The sequence below is a fragment of the Danio aesculapii genome, chromosome 18, assembly GCF_903798145.1.
Source record: "Danio aesculapii chromosome 18, fDanAes4.1, whole genome shotgun sequence".
Classification (NCBI taxonomy): Eukaryota; Metazoa; Chordata; class Actinopteri; order Cypriniformes; family Danionidae; genus Danio; species Danio aesculapii.
Genome location: NC_079452.1, coordinates 44,800,606 through 44,817,383, shown reverse-complemented (window position 1 = coordinate 44,817,383; position 16,778 = coordinate 44,800,606). Strand labels below are relative to the sequence as shown.

The 16,778-nt window shown below is 35.9% G+C and overlaps 1 protein-coding gene across 2 annotated transcripts in view; it reads right to left on the bottom strand.

The window, feature by feature from the left end:
- The window catches only part of si:ch211-212o1.2 (uncharacterized protein LOC492735 homolog), a 61,713-nt gene extending 45,559 nt beyond the window's left edge, over nucleotides 1-16,154 (bottom strand). Inside the window, exons 1-2 of one of the 2 annotated variants that reach the window (XM_056478466.1) lie at nucleotides 16,035-16,154; nucleotides 15,643-15,807 (exon numbers count right to left, since the gene is read on the bottom strand). In XM_056478466.1, the coding sequence (XP_056334441.1) occupies nucleotides 15,643-15,807; nucleotides 16,035-16,044 (175 nt within the window). In that variant the 5' untranslated portion in view covers nucleotides 16,045-16,154. Of the gene's footprint in view, nucleotides 1-15,642; nucleotides 15,808-15,910; nucleotides 16,007-16,034 lie in introns of those variants that run through there. The other variant, XM_056478467.1, reaches the window with a different exon arrangement.
- Between the last annotated feature and the right edge of the window lie 624 nt (nucleotides 16,155-16,778).

Below are 16,778 nucleotides of genomic sequence, written 5' to 3'. Positions count from 1 at the left end.
TAAAACGAGATGAAACCACTAGCGCCATCAGGATCAGCAGACAAGTGCAGAAACTCCATTGAAAATACTGGGCTAAAAAAAAAAATAAACTGTCATATTTTTAAGACATGGCAGGGGGAAAATGAAATGTTATGCTTCATGTTCGGTCTGAGACCCACTTTATATTTTTTATCCATCAGGCAGTGAAGATCACTGATTTTTAAAGAAATCAGACATTAAACGTGGCAATTTTGTAACGGAAAGACAGTTCAGCGGAACCCCTGAAGCTGGTTGGCTGAAATGAAGAGTCTGTGTGTATATGTGTGCACTGAAAGATATTTTGAAGATTATTTGATGTGCATAATTGGGGACAAATACTTTCCATGTGTTGGTAAGGGGTGGAGAGATTTGGGGTGGCTTTATCACCTACTGTATAGTGCACCTAAATGTTTTGGCTTCACTTTCAGTACTTGTAAAGCAAACTTGTGTTTTACAGTGAAGTTTAGCAAACTGTGAAGGTGCCATTTTCCATAAAGTGAAAGTGAATGACTAGGTGTTAGCACCATATTCTGTCAAATCCCAAACAGACTATAAATGAATACTCAATTGTACACATGACATTTTCAGAGCTGGTTTATAAGGCATGTAAAGATACTATACAGTTCATCTGGAAAGTATTCATAGCGCTTCACTTTTTCCACATTTTTTAATGTTACAGCCATATTCCAAAATGGATTAAACTCATTTATTTCCTCAAAATTCTACACACAATACCTCATAATGACAATGTGGAAAAAGATTTTATGAAATTGTTCCAAATTTATTCAAAATAAAAAACCTGAAAAATTACATGTACATAAGTATTCACAGCCTTTGCCCCTTGAAGCTCTAAATCAAGCTCAGGTACATTCTGTTTCCACTGATCATTCTTGAGATGTTTCAGCAGCTTAACTGGAGTTCACCTGTGGTAAATTCAGTTGATTGGACATGATTTGAAAAGGCATACACCTGTCTATATAAAGGTCCCAGGGTTGACAGTGCATGTCAAAGCACAAACGAAGCATGAAGACAACGGAATTGTTTGTAGTTGAAACTATTGTCTCGAGGCACAAGGCTGGGGAGGGTTACAGAAAAATTTCTGCTGCTCTGAAAGTTCCAATGAGCACAGTGGCCTTCATCATCCGTAAGTGGAAGATGTTTGGAACCACCAGGACTCTTCCTAGAGCTGGCCGGCTATCTAAGCTGAGTGATCAGAGGAGAAGGGCCTTAGTCAGGGAGGTGATCAATAACCTGATGGTCACTCGGTCTGAGTTACAGCGTACTTCTGTGGAGAGAGGAAGGATAACCTTCTGCGCAGCAATCCACCAATCAGGCCTATTTGGTAGAGTGGCCAGACAGAAGCCACTCCTCACTTGGAATTTGCCAAAAGGCATCTGAAGGACTCTAAGACCATAAGAAACTAAATTCTCTGGTCTGATGAGACTGAAATTTAACTCTTTGGAGTGAATGCCAGGTGTTACGTTTGGAGAAAACCAGGCACCGCTCATGACCAGGCTAATACCATCCCTACAGTGAGGCATGTTGGTGCCAGCATCATGCTGTGGGGATGTTTTTCAGCAGCAGGAACTGGAAGACTAGTCAGGATAGAGGGAAAGATGAATGCAGCAATGTACAAAGACATCCTGAATAAAAACCTGCTTTAGATTGCTCTTGACCTCAGACTGGGGCGACGGTTCATCTTCCAGCAGGACAATGATCCAAAGCACACCGCCAAAATATCAATGGAGTGGCTTCGCAACAACTCGGTGAATGTCCTTGAGTGGCCCAGCCAAAGCCCAGACCTAAATCCAATAGAACATCTCTGGAGATATCTGAAAATGGCTGTACACCATCGTTTCTCATCCAACCTGATAGAGCTTGAGAGGTACTGCAAAGAGGAATGGGCAAGAATTCCCAAAGACAGGTGTGCCAAGCTTGTGGCATCATATTCAAAAAGACTTGAGGCTGTAATTGCTGCCAAAGGTGCATCAACAAAGTATTGAGCAAAGGCTGTGAATACTTATGTACATGTGATTTTTCAGCTTTTTTATTTTTAATGAATTTGCAACAATTTCAAAAAATCTTTTTTTCACATTATCATTATGGGGTATTGTGTGTAAAATTTTGAGGAAATAAATGAATTTAATCCATTTTGGAATAAGACTATAACATAAATGTGGAAAAAGTGAAGCGCTATGAATACTTTCCGGATGCACTGTGTGTATAAGAAAGAAGACTGAGTACTCTGCAAAAGTCATCAATCGTTCTTTTTTCTTCTTTAATTTGGAGTTTGACAGCCCATAATAACCATATATTCTTCACTATATGGCAAAAGAATTCATACTTTACACACACACGCACACACACACACGCACATCAAATATAAAACAATTTAAGCCTGAGTCTTAAAGATGAATTTTCAGCATCATTACTCTAATTTCACATGATCCATGTGAAATCATTTTAATGCTGATTTTGTGTTCATGAAATATTACTGATGTTGAATACTTTAAAAACTATTTACAATCTATTAGAAAAGTGCATGTTCTTACTATTGAGAAAACCTTTGTCAGAATGACAAGCTGAACAGAGTAAGACTGTGGGTGTGTTTAAGATGTGTAGAACAGTGGCAGGACTGAGGGCAGGGTTATGCTCTGTGTCAAGCAGACGTGTCCGGTGTCTCATTCTACTCCTCAGCCTGGTTTACTCTTTGTACTGTAACACACACCTCTGGCCCTGTGCCACTCACCGGAGCACTCACCTACACGCGGAAACATCGACGGCTTCCTTTTGTTGCCAAGGCTTTTCTAGAGCTATACGTTTCTACATGCAAATGTTGCAATACCTCAATTGCTTGCTCATTATTAACATGGGGTGTGACGAGATATTGTGCCATGAGACTATCATGCCAGTGTGTGAGGGTGAAGTAAAAGACACGGCTACATTTACCAAGATCAGATAAGCAGACACAAGGGTTACAGCTTACAAGCTACAGAACACAGTACAAGTTGCATTAATTAATTAATTAATAAACGCCAAACCAAGCGTTTGGGAAGATTGTACTGTACATGAACAAAAAAAGAAGTTATTTTGGTCTTTTTGACCACTGGACTACACAATATTATGGGAGATACAAAAAAAACAAGCACAAAAATATGAGGTAGGTGAGATTTATTCAAGGAAGTCTCTTTTCTGTTTACAAAGATTACATTCATTTCAGTGCTTCCCACACATAGACTTTACTTGGGAGGGCCGCCCAGGTATATTAACAGCAGCCCAAGTATATTTGGTGACATTTATTTTTTATTATTATCATTTTTTTTTATACTTCTTTTTGTAACCACCCAACAGCCAAACATCTACGATTGATTAACTGGTGAAAAACCTTCTCTCGCCCAACACGTTTTCTACTCCTCGTTATGTGAGAGCGAGAACTGTCAACACTCCCACAGACAATCTCACATGAGATTGAGATGCGCCTTTTGGAATTTAAAAATGCATCCGTCCAGGGTTTCTACATCTCCTAAAATGTCCAAGATGCGGTTTTTGGTTTCGCTTTCTGGCTCGGTTAGTTCTCTTGTGTCCACAGAATATAACTTTCCCTGCAATTTAATCGCCTCTTTTTTTCCCACATGATAAATAAACTACTAGTCAGTCAATAATTTGAACTGCAAAAATACAGTATAGTAAAAATATTAACCCTCTATTGGACTAATTGTGAAATTACATCTAAAAAAAATTACTATTTATTTGTACATCTGACCTCTGACCTTTGTTTTAATTTGCCGTCAGTTATAACTGACATGGTCCCATTGGGGTAAATAATTTTTGCAAACTTGTCTGAAACTTCACACATTTAAATACATTTTCCCTGTCTAGAAAGAAGTCAAACAATGTCTTGAGTTTCAGAAAGATGTCAAAAACTTTATTAATATTAAATTTCTTCATATACCACTAAATTTGTTTTAGATCTCATGTAAAATTTCCTGGAACTCGAGACAGATTCAAATGCATTTTAACTCAATGGAAAATAATGCAAACATGTCTTAGTGTTAGATAAGTTTCTGAAACACTGTTTTAGAATTTTTAATAGAATTTAAACAATATAGTTTTGTTTCAAGATCAGTTGTGTACTGATATCTTTTAGTAGTCACAGTGTAACAGAGTCTTTTGTTCAAACACAGTAATGTAAAAATGTCTTCACAAAAAAGTGATGTAAAGGTAGTTTTTTTCAAAAATGTAAGTGCAACATTTATTCATTTATTTATTTGGCTTAGTCTCTATTTCAGGGGTCGCCACAGCGGAATGAACCGCCAACTATTCCAGCGTATGTTTTATGCAGCGAATGTCCTACCAGCTGCAATCTACTACTGGAAAACACCCACACACACCCACGCACACACACACGCACACACACACGCACACACACGCACACACACACACGCGCACACACACACGCGCACACACACACGCGCACACACACACGCGCACACACACACGCGCACACACACACGCGCACACACACACGCGCACACACACACGCGCGCACACACACACACACACACACAACGGCCAATTTATTTAATTAATTCCTCTATAGTGCATGTGTTTGGACTGTGGGAGAAACCAGAGCCCCTGGAGGAGTAACAGGGTCTTAATGGTAAAAATCAGTAGTGAACTTTATTAAACAGTATTTTAAAAATATAAGTTAGTTTCAAAAACAGTAGTGCAACAATGTCTTTTCACAAAAAAAAAAAAAAAAAGTGTAAATGCCTTTTTCAATAACAGTAGCGCAACTAATTCACTAAAACTTACTAAAAAATCAACCTAGAACACATACATAAAAACTCTTCCACTGCCTCATAGTACCGAACAACCTGACAGCTACACAGGAAACATGTATCCCTAAAAGGACTTTGTCATTTTTACATGACGCACAGATTTTTGTGTTTTGGGGTTATTGTTTTTCTAAGATGTGGATAAATTTACACAAATCTTTAGAAAACATCCTAAAATGTACAATCTATTTTTTTCGATTTTAGAGCTAAAAATGAACTCATCAACTTGCCTTGAGAGCATGTCACCTAATGTGTGCCGATGTCTCATTTAATTCCTGTTTTCCAATTATGTAAAGCAAATGGCAACTATCTTTTAGTTTTATTGGCTAAAGGAGATGTCATGCGACATAACTAATAATTAATTTGATTGGTTAAACGTCATTAATGTTTTTAAAAATGGAATTTTCTTAGTGTCAGTTATAAATGACGATGCCCTATAGAGAGTTAAGTCCAGTTGAATTGAGTAGCCTAATATATTTTAACATTCCACCCTGAAGTAAAAAAAAAAAAAAATCACCCATTGCTAATATGAGTTTATTACTTTCCTTCGGCTTAGTCCCCGTTTTTAATAGCTTTAATTAATTATAAAATATATTTTTTTTATAAATGTGTAAAATCATATAAACTTATGACACTTTCAGGTATTCAATTTGAGGTGTTGGGCTGTAGCACTGAATTAATGAAGACATAAGGAGAGATTACTTGCAGAGAATAACAAATGTGGGTCCTGCAGCTGTATTTATAATGGAAATAGAGCACAAGTAGTCGTGACATGCAATGGTGAGCGCAGAAAAAGTGCACAGGCGCACACGTATTTAAAGCAATGTCAAATTATAGAACTACACAATATCACTGTTATATACAGAGTAGCCTAGGTAGGTCTACAATTACATCCCTGAAAATCCCTTTCAAAAAAAAATGTTAAAAAAACTACAGAGATGGGGCAAATTACAGGGATTGCCCCATTGAGTTCGGAAAATACGTAAATCCGTATTTATAAAGAAAGTATCACACCCCCGATTACTTCTTTGATCTAAATGACTCAAATAAACGTTTCTATTTACTCAGAGAGGACGAAATTACATCAACTGGCTGCAAAATATACATACACCGTTAGAAATGGTTAATTAACCTTATTTAAATAATCTACACTTTTTATTCTTGTAATTCCTTCAATTTCTTTTCGGCTTAGTCCCTTTATTAATCCGGGGTCGCCACAGCAGAATGAACCGCCAACTTATCTAGCACATGTTTTATGCAACAGATGCCCTTCCAGCCGCAACCCATCTCTGAGAAACATCCATACACTCTCATTCACACTCATACACTATGGACAATTTAGCCTAGCCAATTCACCTATACCACATGTCTTTGGAATGTGGGGGAAACCGGAGCACCCGGAGGAAACCCACACGAACGCGGGGAGAACATGCAAACTCCACACAGAACTTAAAGCGCCACTGCGTCGCCTATTCTTGTAATTATTAAACTTTTTAGAGATTTTTAGTCCATAGATGTTTTTATACCTTTGTTATTCATTTCTCATTTGCTGTATTTTTAATTTGATGTTGTTGAGTTATTATATATTTTATACATATCTAACATGCTTTCACAATACTGTACAAAATGTCAGCAACAGATTTTACCTGCCACATGGCTCCTGAATAGAATAAAAGTAAAACAAATAGTGGACTTCTTTTTTTATTTCAACAGTCTTTTAAAAACAAAACCTTTCACCCATTGAAATAATAAATAAATAATACATAAAAATATTGTTAATAATCACTTTTTTGTCGCATGTAGGTAACCATGTGCCATGGGTAAAAGGTGTTTCAATCCGGCTACCACCGCAAGTATATTTCATTTATCTCAATTATTTTTCATGAAATTGTATTTCTGTAATGCAAAGTCAAACTTTTTAGCAATCATTACCCCAGTTTTTACTGTCACATGATCCTTTAGAAATCATAACTGTTATGTTGATTTGTAGCTTAAGAAACATTTGGATAAACAGAACTAATAATCATCATAAATCCTCCAGCATTATTGGTTTCCTGATAGTTATAAAACACAAAATACATTTTAAAATAGTGTTCAAATACTGATTACAACCACTTTCCCTTTCCCCACATGATCTATGAATGAAATGAAATGGGTGAATGAATCAATGACAGACCGCATTCAGAGTCAGCCAGATTAGATTAACATGATAGAGAGATAAGTGCGTAGAGCATAAGGTCACATGGACAAAGCGCTTGCAAAGAAAAGGCACTCAGCGTGAACATCTTTAGTATATTTCCATCACCAAGGCCACCATATGACCTCAGATTGATCTGGGTCAAGATGTCACCACTTAAAGTGAGAGGAAAACAAACATCTGGTCAAAGCAAACAGGTCAGACATCTTTGACAGAGGCATATTTGCAACTAAATCCTCACTTTAGAAAAAGTCTTTGTGGCTTAAAGATTCCTACAACCCCCTCTAGGACAGCCCAGACCTCAGTTTGAAAACCCTTAACTTAAGGGGTTTGTTGCAACCACTGTAGAAGCTGCTGAATATTTTAAGACCTCATTGCCACTTCAAGTTCTAATCAGTATCAAACCTTTAACTTAATAAACAGTTGTTAATAAATAGTTGTAGTTAAATAAATCAATGGAGCACAACCACGCAACAGAACTCAGATAAGATCAGAAGAAACAAAGCTTGAAAAAATAAATGACGCGGTTGTTTTCAGCGACACGTCTGTTATTGTAGAGCTAATGCTTAACAAATAATGAATTCACTATTTGCTAATGCTTAATAAATGATTCATAGTGTGTAATTATGGAGTGTTACCTAAAGCAATATTGAGTAACACTTTAGTTTAGGTCACAACTCAGAGTATTAACAAACCATTAACTAACACTCCTAGCTTAATAAACAACTAATTAGCTGTTTATTAATAGTTAGTAAGGAAGAAGTTGGGTTTAGGTTTTGGGTAGGATTATGGATGCAGAATAAGATCATACTAACTACTAATGAACAGTTAATAACTTAATAATTGGCAGGTAATAAGCCAGTATTTAATAGCATGACCTAAACTAAAGTGTTACCCAATACTTTTTTATGTTTAATACTTTAATGCTGCTTGATTTTAAGCAATCTACAGCAAAAGGTGCTACGATATATAAACAAACATGACACGACTTGGAAATAAAGGTAAACTCTGAAGCTTGTGCAAACACCCTCATTAACATTATCAACTGTCTGTTTTGAACTGCTGTTCTCTTGCCATTCTGATTTCAGTTCTGTGTTTATTGTTCCTGCAAGGAAATGCACAGCCCATTTCCACTGTTTTAACATTAACCAGCATTGTTAGACTGATCAAATCTGCATATAAATATAGCCTTTTATTACTCTAATAACAAATAGAGAAATATGCATTAAAGTGAGGCGGATCAGCAAAAATATCCACAGTAGCTATTGCCTCGATTCACTGTATCAGTAATGTTCCTTGTGAATACAACTTAGTTTCCATGCAGAAAGATTAAAAATAAATGCATGTGTTTGATTTAAAACGGTTTCAAATTAACTTCAAAGCCTGAAGGAATCAAATATTTTTTAAAAATCACTATCAAACATAAAGGTGCTTGTATATCAGGAATGTATCTTCGAGTGGACTGTTACAGCGGAACGAATTTCGACACAAAAGGAAAACATCGCTCCTGGTGTGCAATGTTGACACATTGCTGGCTTATCTGCAGGATTGCTACCATAAATAAATATAGCAGTGTTTGACAGCTGATAAGCTTAAATCACAGTCGCACTTGTAGGTCAGTGTGTCTGTCATGCAGTCTAGCCATTTACAGCCTCAATATTCCTCTTTCCGCACAGCTCAAGCTTTTCTGTAGTCAAGACATCAGCCTGCCACAAATAAGAAGCGGACTTAACCGATTGGAGTCAAGACCGCTGACTGCATAGGAAACTAGATCTTGCAATGTAATACTATATTGATCTCTTTTTCTCTAACACACACACACACGGCAAGCGCCCCAGCAACCAGAGCATGGCGGCTGGCTGAGGCGATGGGGGAAACAGAAAGTAGCCTGTAAATCCTGTTTACTTTGCGGTGAATCTGTAAAGTGGGATAAGAAGCACAAAGAGCAGTCAGTGGTGCATGACACGCAGACATATGGCGGGGAGAGGCGTCCAGCTGTTTCGCTGTCCTGGGGTTACAGTAATGAGCCGGAGGCTTCATTGAGCAGACTGAAGCCTCATCAATCCCTTTTCACCAGTAAGCCTCAACACTTCCAAACGCCATTCCCGCTCACCTCATCTCAGACTCGCACGAGCACAAACCACCCTCAGACAGGCCTCCGGAGCGTCTGCTTTTAGCATCCTTGACATTATATTCTGTGGCTCAACCCTTCGCTCTCCGTGGCCTTTCCAGATGGACCGCAGTTCAGCATCAGTTCAAGCAAGCTAAATTCCGTCAGAAGACATCTCTCGGGGAAACCTACCATTGGATTTCAAGATTTTTGGTGGATAAAGGATTGAATTAAATCAAATATACAAGGTATTGTGGTGGACAGGAGCATTTGGGGTGTTGTGGTGTACTTAAAGAGTCAGCAAAGATTTGATTCCAGCATGAGTCATCACCATTTTGAGAGCACATGACACCGCTCTATGGCAACATTTTAAAAATTAAAGGATACCAATTCCTATATCTTTATTCATAGGGAAATAAATAACCTATTAACCAGTTCACTTTCAATTTGAACTTTTTCAGTTTCTGAAATAAGCAGCTCTAAGGCATTTAAGGTTTTATCTGCAGACATTCAGTCTCAAAGAAGATTTTCAATGCTTAAAGCAGAGCTTCAGATGTCACCTCTCTCCTTAACAATATACCTGGGAACCAGTGGGAGATCAAGTGCATTTACCAAACAGACTCTTTCACTCTTTGATTTAGTTTAAAAGTACATCAGGGCCTTAAAATTATTTAAAACAAAAAACAAATAATAATTTAAGTCCTGACCCAACTGCAATAAATCAGATTTTTAGGCCAAGTTTATAGGTCTGAACCTGCCCAAAGTCTAATGACAAACATTTTTTCAATAGTGACCACTGAGAAATAGAAAGAAGCTTTGAGCATTTTTCCATTCCCCCTCACACCCACCTGTAACTCAAGAATCACTCACGAATATTATTCTAATAATCTTTTTTAATTATGGTTTTAAACTAACCATTTCATCTGTGGTATTCTTTTTTCCCCTCAATTTTTGAGCTCTCCCCACTGACATAAAAAGTCAACAGATTTGTAGACCTTCCAGATGTAAAAATAAAATATTATTAGTCTTTCTAAAGTAATTTAACCCCCTTCTAGTCACACTGTCATTCTGACCCTCACTATAAAATTAATTGCTCAAATTTATTACTCAAATATATCTCCAAATTTTGGTTAAGTGATCTGTGGTTGAGCTGACATTGAATATATACATTTTAAATATATATTTTAAACACAGACTGTTGTTTTAAGAGTAAAATTCTTATAATAATATAAACAATATATGCATATTTGTTTCCACAAAGTTACTAAGTAGCTGATTTAAGCACCTATAATAAGAAATATATATAGTGTTTGGGGTATACATAGTATTATTACTTTTCTAAGCAACGAGTAAAGTAACACACATTTCTTTGAAAAAAAAGTCATTATATTTAAGTTACTTTTTTGAAGACGTATTGCGAGTTACGTTTTAGTTTAATTAATTCGCTTTTAAAAAATAAATTGCTGAATTAGTCACAATGAATCACGCAGTCAATGAGAGAACGTGGTCATTATTTTGAACTCAACGAAGAAAAGTAAAAGAGGGGATTGTCTCAAAGGACTGTGATTTTACTGAAGACAAATAGTAGAAAAGTAGCAAACACATTGCTTTAAACTTTCAATAATCTGTAGATATGGCATGTATAGCTCTGGGGTCAGGAAGTTCTCAGATAACATTATGCTAAAATATATATTTTTATGTGTTTTTTTTAAGGTAAATGTAGGTTTAGGTTATACAGTGCACTGATAATTGCAGAGCTCCTCTATCAAAAAAGTTCTGAAAGAGATCAAACCTCAGCTAGGCAAGTAACACAAAAGTAACTCTAAAGTAGCAAAACGCATTACTTACCATAAAAAGTAACGCAACCTTTTTGGGGAGCAACTCAATATTGTAATGTATTACTTTCAAAAGTAACTTCCCCAACACTATATATATATATATATATATATATATATATATATATATATATATATATATATATATATATATATATATATATATATATATATATATATATATATATATATATATATATATATATATATATATATATATTTCTGAAGGATCACGTGACACTGAAACCTAGTTAAAGTAACCTAGTTTTTATAGATTAATAGATTTATAGATTAATCTATAGATTAATCTTTTTTTTTCCAATAATCTAAAATGCATTTAATATTTTTTCAAATAAATGCATTATTGTTAAGATAAGATTATAGGAAAGCTGAAAAAAATCTTAGTGTCCTCAAACTCTGAATGCATATTAAATATTATAAGCACATTAGTGTAAATTAAAAAGGTCTTAAGAATTCCAGTTTATATTTAAAGCAATTCATTAGGGCTGGACGATATTGAAAAAATGTAACATTGTGATATTTTTTATGTTGTGATATATATTGCAATATGAAGACAATTTCACCAGATGACATAAAATCTGTATTTGGAAAGAATTTATAACATTAGATCAATTGAGATGATTCTGCAGTGGGAGTGCACCTCCATAATATCTAATAAACTATCTATAAAGTTAGTTACCCCCCCCGACAAATTTTCAAAGTTGTCTGCACTATTTGCAGTGCATTTCTGTATTTGCATGTGTTGTGGGTATTTTCATGGAGACCAATCTATAAACACAATCAAGAAAAAGAAACAATTAAAATAAGATGCTTTAAAATGCTTCCTGAGTCTAAAAGTATTCCAGTAACTGAACGATAAAAATTATAAGAATTCAATAAAATGAATTGTAAATAAGATCACAAATGATACAACCTCTTATACCTAAATGCTTTAAAAATCATTACACAATCGCAGGCATTAAAAACAAATGCAAATGATAAATTATAATAGAAACTCAGCATTGCATATATCCTGCGATATGACTATTGTGAATGATCGCGTTGCGATATCAATGTAGAAACGATATATTGTGCAGCCCTACAATTCATTATAAATCACTATAAAATACTCTTTTCCCCCCCGACCAAAATCCAGTATGTCATGGACGATAAACTTTAAAAGTGTGGTAATTACAACAGCAAACAGCATGTAACCCACAGCACAAGCAAAACAACAATCCCAGCATAGTTTCCTTGAGAATCCCACAGATAAGCCTCTCCGACATGCACCTCACAGCTGGTGGATACTAAACTCAGCTGAGCTCATCCGAAAAAATCCCATCCACAATTCCACCCAACCTTCCGTTCACAGAGAGACGCACCACAACATTATCTTATTAACCTCGCAAAACTTCTCTCAGATGTTCGCAACATGGCCAAGTAATTTACATGCTGGACGTGCCAGCGGTAGCATATGCTTGACGCGCTGGGTGCATTGCCAAATAAAATGGAGTGGTCATTATCATTCTTAATAGCATTCGGAGTTAAATCAATGTAGTTTTAATTGCGGCTGAAAAACTACAAGAGTCCCATGGTATGATGAGCCTGGGTCTGCTGATAGAGGACAGCGGTTGACCGGCGGGTGAGTGTTGAGGTGGGGTTGGGTTGGATTGGGGGTTAAAGGCTTTTCCTAACACTGCTGATCTCCGGCTCATGATGCGCAGAGATGGAGTGGCTTTCCATTAAGCCAAAAGTGGAATGAAGTAAAAAAATAAAACACGCACTCGTTTGTTTATTTATTTGGTGGTCTGTTTCTGATTTCTCACCGTCAAATAAAGAATGTAAATGATAAAACAATGTACTGTATCACCGGCGATATGACAAAAATCTCATTACATGATACAAGTCATCTCATATCCTGATAACAATGTATAGAATGATATAGTAACATTCAATCAATTAATCAATAGTTGACCAGATGTAAAGGACTTACCTTTTTGCACTTTAAAGTCTATACTCATTAGAGAATGTACTCGTTCACATATGATCATATAAAAATGTAGAAATATAAAATATTAATAAAGTATAAGACACTTTCTAAAAAAGGTCTGACATAAAATTAAAAATATTGCTAAATAAAACACAACCTTATTCATGTTTCTGACTGCATGAAAAAGTATTACCAATAAGTTTTTTGACATCACGAAATAAAAGATAGAGCATAATATGAGATGATAGCCTTTTTTTGTCCAAACTATATTAATTATCATATTGAATATATAAGTATATTAATTTTAAAGGGCACCTATTTTAGCCCTTTTTCAAGATTTAAGAGAAGTCTTTTGTGTCTCCAGAATGTGTCTATAAAGTTTCAGCTCAAAACGTCCAATTATTTATTATGCCTTTAAGAATATTGGAATTTCCTGCTTTAAACACAATGTTGCTGTTGTTGTGGCCTGTTCCTTTAATACTAGTTCTCCACGCCCACCATTCTCACATGCCTGTCAGAATGGGCCTCAGCTGCATCAGATAAACAGCACAGTGACAGACATGAAGGAAGCAGATCTCACGTAACGTTTGTGAGAAATACTACAGTAAGAACTTTACCAAGGATTATTTGATGTATTTGTTGTGGAGATAATTCAAGCCTTTCTGCAATGATGAGTCACACACAGAGTTAGCGCACATGCTCAGACACACGCACACATTTAACTTTGCACTGTGTTTGCACACAAATGTGACAGGATACACGTTAATATACACAGCTGTATGAATATCCCTTATGTAATGTACAAAATAAACCTATTAAACATCCACAAACTAGGATTGAAGCGTCTTCTTTTATAATTGTACTGATATGTAGCTGCGGTGATAAAGTAAAGATGGTAAAATGGCTGTAATTCATAAACACACACTGTTTTAAAAACATTTTAAACCTGTAAAACTCATTCTTGATCACATTTAATGAAGATTGATGATCACAGAGAGCTGAACAGATCTTTTAATCCCAGTTTCTTTGAGCACGTCCTGTCTTGTAGATATAATTACACGTGTTACTACAGAGACATGTTAATACGCAGCTGTCAATCAATTCAGTGGGTGGGGAAAAAATCGCACTAAACGTCACGTTGCGGTGGGCCTTAAAATGGGAGGGATTTGGATCCTATTTTAAAGTCAGGAAATTAAAAAAACAACAACAAAAAAAAGATTTATTTTCTTTATATCACCCAAATATGACTGTGGACACACTATATCTACACACAGTTCTGTCCAAACTTCTCACAAAAAATGATTTTCAGTCTTGCACACTTGACTTATTAGTGTCTTAATTTTAATCGTGTGTAAAAGGTGTTGGTAATAAAATAAAATGATACTCAATGTACTCTCTATATTGTTCTACTAACTTCTACTTGAAGGCTCAAGTATTGGCTGGTAAAATAAATGTTATAATAATAATAATAATAATAATAATAATAATAATAATAACTAGTCTGTCCAGTGCTTTAAAGAATAAATATATGGTTCATCACCAATCATTACTTTTACTAACATTTTATTATTTAATATCCTTAAAAATAAAAGTACTGTGCTACTTTTGCTCAGGGAAAGTTGGATTCATATTTTATTAGCGTATCTGTACTTCCTTCACCAGTGAGGTTTAGTCAACATTTGTCAATACATTATTGTTATAAAGATCTTTTTATTAAATCAACATTTACAAAGATTATTAAATATCATGTATATCAAATATCAAATAACAAATGTATTCCTCCTCATAATTAATGCATTAACTACATTTTATTGATGGGACCATATTGTAATGTTTTATCAATATAATTTCATATATTTGATGGAGAACAATTCCATCTGTATATCAGTAGCTGATTCTTAGAATAAAACTATTTTATTTTGTGGAAAAATATCTCCAGATTGAAATAAAAAAATATCATCTATAAGCGTCTATACATGTCCATGACTTTTACAAACTTGAACATAACACTAAAATATACAATTTTGCATTTAGGAAAAAAAGAACCATTGCTCATATGCACCAAATATAGACCATGAAGCTATGATTCATTTGTACTAAACCCCCATGTCTATAAATACACCACTTTTGCACAGGCATAAAGAGTACAACCCAACATCATCATTCACTCAGGGCAGAACTGATCACCTTCATTTAATTGAAATAAATGCATTGACTGCTTCTATTCCTGCCAAACATCTCATTGTCTTTAAAATAAAAACATAAATAAGGGAAGATTAGAAAAATATGACAGTGACAGAGTGTTAAATCTTGAGTTCTTTAAAGTGTTATAAAATGATCCTCTTGTTCTGAACACTTTGAACACAAGTTTTACAAAGTAGCACATGCACGACACATGCAACCCATAAACGAGGTCATATACACGCAGTTCAATGTTAAACAATCACCAATATTCAATGCATTATGTTGATGGAGCTGTCACATGATATTGATCTCAATCTGACCTCTACACACAAGACTACAAGCAACTTTTGTATGTGTGTGCGCGCTTTCCTGGCCTTAGTCTGGCCCGCATACGCTGCAGTGTGCAATGGTAGAAGGATCATTCACGTTGACACAGATGTGTTTAATGACAGCTGACGTGCTCGTCTTACCCGGAGAGTACAGTTTGGCGAGCTGTCGGGCCCCGGCGTGCTGTGGTCCCCAGCGAGGCGCGGTGCTGCGCGCGGCCACCCCGTGCTCATTCCCGTTCGGATCCTCCTCCGCCATAGACCGATGCCTGATCTCCGTCTCTGACAGTAACGCCGCCGCCATGGTCCCTTATGATGGCCAGTTTTCAGAGAAAATGCATTAATAATGACCCTGTATCGTGCATTTAGTAATTAATACACAGGGGTTCAGGTTTAGCGGTGAATGACACACCTTTCCTGGTAAACCCACTGAGGTTCCTACTTCAGCGAAACACACCCGGAACTAAAATACGCACGAACTGCCTGTCTGCCACTCCGCTATAATAAACAAACATACCGCGATAATTATTATTTACCTTGTTTCATCTCATGAGGCAAATGATAGATAATATTGCTCCCGGTGGGGACTCCGAGCAGCTCTTTAAACTGTCCGACAGCCTGAATAAAGTGAATATTCGCAAAACTTTTCCTCTGCTCGCTGCTGTGCTCTGCTCTTAGAGACCGTCGTAAAAGACGCGCTTATAGTGTGAGACGAAAAAGCCCTTTTGCTCACCGGCTGCTCTTATTTAAGAATTATCATAGCCAACAAAACGATTTTGATGTTTAACCAAATGTATGTTACAAAATCTGTAGGATTATACTGACGTTGTCCCTTAATGTCAGCGAATTAGGTCTGGGGTTTTACCAATGGTCCCTAACATCTCATGCGAGTCTATCATAGTGCTCGAGACGCTGATAAGAAACAAACGTCTCTAGTGAAATTATACGAGTACACATGACTACTGTGCTACCTGTTGATAAGAAATAGATAAGATAATCATGCTATCTCGTGTTCGCGTGTCTGTTTGATTATGTGCCGGCGATCACAGCCATGAACAATGATTTATAAATAATTCCACCAAACCCCAAATATAGCTTATAACGGTGTCACAAAAATATCAATTGTATTCAGTACACACGTTGCTTACATATTGTTTAGAAACAAGTCTGTCAATCATTATCCTATATAATGTTTTAAAGTGGATTTTTAAATGTAATTATAATTATATACTATTAATTAGTGTATTATAGAAAATCTTTTAAAGGGTGTTTTGTGAGGT